Raw genomic sequence first — 6000 nt, 5'->3', positions numbered from 1 at the left:
CCACCAAGTGGAAATTACGTAAACTTCAGCTACACACAACAATAAGGAGGATTTAATAAAACTGAAGAATATCAAAGTGCTAGAATATAGGCTTGGATTTGGAAATATTTCATATTGAACACAAAAAGTATTCTTATATATAGTTTTTTCATTTATTTTTCATTTCGGTCTTTCCTTGCCATCAAGCTTCCAATGCATATATATGGGACGGGGCTACTACCCCCTTCAGGCTACCCCTGCTGTTTATCTACTGCTGTCACTGTTGTTCCTAACAATGTTCATTTGCATAATTTTCCAATCATTAACGTACAAAAGCCTGTCTATCCTTGCATGTATTCCATTATCTAAAGTATAGAATGAATCTAATCAGTTATGCAGTTTATTAATTTATTGATACCAGGTGTGAGTATAAACATGAGTGATCAAATAATTATCAAAAGATTTACAACTGTTGATGGTTTGCATATGTATAATTTAAAAAGCAAAAATCAGTGAAGATTTAAGAATCTAAATTGAGACGAATTATTAAACGCAACAGTATGCAAAACGTTCAGAATTCTAAGTCAAATGTGCATCACAATGTTCAATGGCAACAGTGTTTTTGTTGAGAAAGTATACTTATTTTCACTTAGAAAATCAACAATCTTTGTAATTTAGCCAGAAGCTCACAAACCATTAAGTATGTGTGTATGTTTGCAATTAAAATATTATAATCAATTAATGCATACTATGAGATATGCCAACAAGTCAGACACTGACGCATCGAAAACAATCATAAAAATCATGAGATATAGAAATATGAATAGATTAATTTACATTTATTCACCGTAATTTCATTATTCACCACGCAGACATTATGTATGTTTTTTTCTGTAAAACGAGTAACCGCGCCCAGTAATTTTGATATTTAATTAATTGAGTGCCCCACATTTTTTTTTTTACAACCAATAAAGTTATTTTTCAAATAGAAAGACTAATTTCTTGGAATGTTATTATAATGGCTTTTTTCGAATTAGGCACATCAGGAGCTCATAAACGCTGTCCTAAAATGTTTGACATTTTTTGACATAAGGGCGCGTAGAGGGCGAGTAAAAGAGGTGGTAGCTTTAATTAGATATAATTCATTCAATATTTTGTATCTCATTAGAGCGCTCGCTACCACGCTCTCTACAGAGCGTTGATTCGTTGCTCGGTGTGGGACTCATAGAAGTCAGTAATGCTATAGCTTACACAGTGCACACTGTCTACCAACACTGCTTCAAGTTCAGCAGGGAAAAGGGCAGTTTGTATTAACCCGCCATTTAAAACACTTGTGACGTTTCACAAAAGACAGCCAATCAGACAGGCTCTGTTATTAGGACAATGGAAAGTTTTGGGCCAATCAGTGGGACGCTCGGCTTGGCGGTAGCCAATAGGCTGCGAGCCCTACTAAGAGTAATGTTACAGAGCCGAGAGCAGAGTGAGAAGACTGCGTATCGCGCCACACAGCCATTGCAGTACATTGAGAATCAGCTCCAGTCTTTGGTAAGTCTGAGCAATAGATATTCTGAAGTGTGGGTAAGTACTAAAACGTTAGGATAATACAAGGAATGACGGTTAAATTTGAGTCGACCTGATAATGTCGACGTTTTATGTGGTTTTGATTTTTTTTTGCTTAACGTTAAAAATCAAGTGTATTACCCGCTCATTGAAATTACTATATTCTTTACTAGCTTTGAATGACCCTGAGCTTTAAAAACATGAATACGTTTTTAACTGATTATGATGCAACGCGATACTTAAAAGGCATCCGTTTGTTAAGCGTATCCATTAAAGCTGACGTTCGGCGCAAAACCGGGTGACTGAATTGCGTACAAACAAGGTCTATGGACGGTAATACTGGCAGCTAGCTCGCTAGCAAGTCAACGTTAGCTCACTAGTTAGCCATTGCAGTGCATAGCAAAAGCTGTCTGACATGTGAAGACATCGGGATGCAAGAAATGAATGCAAAGAGAAAAACAGACAAAGGGAAAATATAGACAATTTGTGAACTAGACGTATGCTGGTTTCTCAGTCTTTTTTTTTTAAATAACGAAATAAATATGAAAAATTTTACATCGGGATCTGCGCTTTACTGTAATGGCTGACTGTACTCGCATAGGAAACAAGGCGAAGCCACATAGCCTGTGACAAGCGCAGTTCACTTCAACTTTTTCGAACCGTGTTTTCTGTTGTTATTTGCCATGAAACCACACGTATTTAGCCAGAGGGAAAAAGTTCGAGCTTTCGTCGTTCCAACGAATGCTTTTTTTTATTTTTACGTGTATCATAACGTTGTTAAATTCTTAGTTGAAGTGAGCTGGGTTTCGACGTCGCTCTGCCCCCTATTGCATGCAGTGTAATGGCTGAGCATTGACACAAAGAGAAGGAGCCATATTCTCAGTGTTAGTGGATGAAGACAAGCGGCCATTCCGAGCCCACAGCAAACTCTACACAGCCTGTACATAGACCTAGTACAGACCTAGTGTATTACTATACACCGGGGCGAGGGCATAGGCTTTTCCGAAGGAGAAAATTGTCAAGAACACCGACTCTCGCAATTTATTTGTCGAGTTAAAAAGCGAACAGGAAGGCGGATGTAGACATTTTAGGAGGACTTTCTTTCATGAAGAAGGCTTTCTCACAAAATGGAAGGAGAAATATTGCTGTCGTTGTTGACCTCTTTTCCTTCAACAAGACAGATTGTGCGCCATTGCTGTGTGCGTACATTATAGCTCTTTTCAACGGATAATATAAAAGATACATGTATTCATTTTAACAGTTTTTAAACACTTTTACGTTGTTAAGCCTTAATTATCACGTTAAATAATTGTGGTTTTACACTTGTTTTTACTCGTAGCCATTTTCAACTTCAGTGACTACTTTAGAAGAATGTGTATTTACTGTAAGTTTAGCTTTTAGCGTAACTTTAATATATTAAATCTTAAAAAAAAACGTGTGTATGTATGTGTGTGTGTGTGTGTGTATGTATATATATGTATATATATATATATATATATATATAAATTATTATTATTATTATTTTGCATTAAACAAAATGTAATGGTGTACAACTAATCTGTTGCTAATGCAAATTGTGTTATTTTTGGAAAAGTCTAAAATATTAAACTCCCTTGGCATCTGACTTGTCCAAACGTGAATAAATGCACTAATAAGGCTACATTCGGAATATCGTACCTAGAACCATGTACACATGGACAATGATGGCCAAATTTTAAATAAACTGTTTTGTTCCATTTCAGGAACATCCTGAAGATGGGGAAGGACCCAGCAAAGCCAAGAGGAAAAATGTCCTCTTATGCCTATTTTGTCCAGACCTGTAGAGAGGAACACAAGAAGAAACATCCTGACACGTCAGTGAATTTCTCAGAGTTTTCTAAAAAGTGCTCTGAGCGATGGAAGGTAGATATGTGTTAGTCTTTAAGGTTTTTTTTTTTTTTTTTCCTACATGAATTTATTGATTTTATTTATCCTTCATATTCTTTCAGACCATGTCAGCCAAGGAAAAAGGCAAGTTTGAAGAGATGGCCAGACTTGACAAAGCACGCTATGAGAGAGAGATGAAGAACTATGTTCCTCCCAGGGGTGAGAAGAAGAAGAGGTTTAAGGACCCCAATGCCCCCAAGAGACCTCCGTAAGAATATTTATTATTGTCAGTTAATAGCCTTGGTGGAGCATAGCAATGACTGCAACAGTATACTTGATGTGTGTTGATGATGATGTGAATGACACCTAAACAACTTTTCCATTACATTTGTCTTTAGGTCTGCCTTTTTTATTTTCTGTGCCGAGTATCGGCCCAAGGTGAAGGAGGAGACCCCAGGACTTTCTATTGGAGATGTGGCCAAGAAGCTTGGAGAAATGTGGAATAAGACTTCTGCTGAAGAGAAGCAGCCTTATGAAAAGAAAGCAGCCAAGCTTAAGGAGAAATATGAAAAGGTAAGTGAAAGCATAACTTGCATTATGTTGTAATGTTGTGTACAGACAAATTGATGCGTGTTCTAGAAATATTGTGCATTTCTAATCAGAATGAATCTGTTAAGGATATTGCTGCATATCGGAAGGGAAAAGTTGTGGGGGGTGCTGCAAAAGCCCCAACCAAACCAGACAAAGTCGATGATGATGATGATGACGAAGATGAAGATGAAGATGATGAAGACGAGGATGAGGATGATGATGATGAGTAAATTGTAAATTGGTTTCAGTGTAGAGCTTAGCTTCTTGTTTATAAAGCATTTAACCCCCCCCCCCCCACACACACACACACACTTAACGGAGGCCATAAAATGGGTAAATAAGGAAATCTATAGAGTAAAAAACTCAAGTTATATCATATGGGTTTTAAGCTGTACAGATGGTTTTTTTTTATTATTATTTTTTTCTTTTATATAATTTCCCCTCACCCCCCCCTTCTCTCTTCCTAATGTATAGCAACACTACAAAAGTGACATTTGTGTTTGTATTCCCCAAAAAATTGACTTATTTTTTTAACATATTTCCTTTTTATTTGTCACTGTCCTTTTGAAATGGTAGTTCTTAAGCCATTGTCTTTACCCAGTACAGTTGAAGGGGGTTGAAAAAAATGGCTTGGCGTTGGAGTTTTAGAGGTGTGCAGCACACAACCTAGTTTACTGTGAGGTTGTAGTTCATATCTTAATGTATTTCTTTTGTTTATTTTTTCACATTATCATTAGTAAATTGCCGTATCATAGTTATTTTACTGTAATTTGAATACCACTGTAATTGCCACAATGATTAAAAAAAATATGAAAAATGCATTTGTTTCATCGACATTCTGGTATGCTTCTGACATCAATAAATTTTTTTTAATAAAATGTTTTTCTTGCTTGTAAATCCTACTGCAATTTGTGAGACAATTTTAAGGGACATTAATATATTAAATCTCAAAAGTAACACCTGGTTTAATTTCTTGGATACATATTCCTGCTAAGGTGAGGTTTGTGTTATGGAATATAATGCTGGTCAGAAGTATCTGACTGAGTCTCAGTTTCGTGTCATTCACAAGTATAGGTTTTAGAATATTCGATCACAGCAAGTGGATAGTAATGCTTTACAGATACGGTATTTATTTATGGTTAGACCTTTTTACGTTATAATGCTAAAAGCCTCCACAAATATTAAATTCTAAATACTCATACCACCTGTTCATTTATTTTAAATATATATAAAAAAATTCTAAATGTAATAACCTGTCGTTATTTTCTTAAGTATGTTTGACATAAAAAAAAAAACGACAAAGACGTAAAAGAAAGGTTTGGGGAGTACTTGAAATTGAAACACCTGGTTTTAGACCACAATTTATTAGTATTATGTAGGGCCTCCTTTTGCGGCCAATACAGTGTCAATTCGTCTTAGGAATGAAATATACAAATCTTGCACAGTGGTCAGAGGGATTTTAAGCCATTCTTCTTGCAGGATAGTGGCCAGGTCAGTATGTGATGCTGGTGGAGGAAAACGTTTCCCGACTCGCTCCTCCAAAACACCCCAAAGTGGCTCAATAATATTTAGTATATAATCTATATACTATTTTTACTATTATAATATATAATCTTTCACCAGTCTTGCTGTGTGTATTGGTGCATTGTCATCCTGATACAAGGCACCACCTTCAGGATACAATGTTTGAACCATTGGATGCACATGGTTCGGTAGTCCTTGGCAGTGATGCGCCAATCTAGCACAAGTATTGGGCCAATAGAATGCCACAATATGGCAGCCCAAACCATCACTGATCCACCCCCATGCTTCACTCTGGGCATGCAACAGTCTGGGTGGTACACATCTTTAGGGCTTCTCCACACCGTAACTCTCCCGGATGTGGGGAAAACAGTAAAGGTGGACTCTTCACAGAACAATACATGTTTCACATTGTCCACAGCCCAAGATTTGCACTCCTTGCACCATTGAAACCAACGTCTGGCATTGGCACGAGTGACCAAA

The 6000-nt window shown here is 36.7% G+C and overlaps 1 protein-coding gene across 1 annotated transcript; it reads left to right on the top strand.

Annotated features, from left to right (window-relative positions):
• The first annotated feature begins 1409 nt into the window (after nt 1-1409).
• hmgb1a (high mobility group box 1a) lies at nt 1410-4893 on the top strand. Its single transcript, XM_066651023.1, has 5 exons — nt 1410-1524; nt 3282-3441; nt 3528-3673; nt 3804-3978; nt 4083-4893. Exons 2-5 carry the CDS (start codon nt 3295-3297, stop codon nt 4224-4226), a joined length of 612 nt encoding a protein of 203 aa, XP_066507120.1. The 5' UTR covers nt 1410-1524; nt 3282-3294; the 3' UTR covers nt 4227-4893.
• The last annotated feature ends 1107 nt before the right edge of the window (nt 4894-6000 follow it).

This window comes from Hoplias malabaricus, chromosome 18, assembly GCF_029633855.1.
Source record: "Hoplias malabaricus isolate fHopMal1 chromosome 18, fHopMal1.hap1, whole genome shotgun sequence".
In the NCBI taxonomy this organism is placed as follows: Eukaryota; Metazoa; Chordata; class Actinopteri; order Characiformes; family Erythrinidae; genus Hoplias; species Hoplias malabaricus.
Note: the sequence above shows the minus strand (reverse complement) of the source record. Positions and strands in the feature narration are given on the sequence as shown.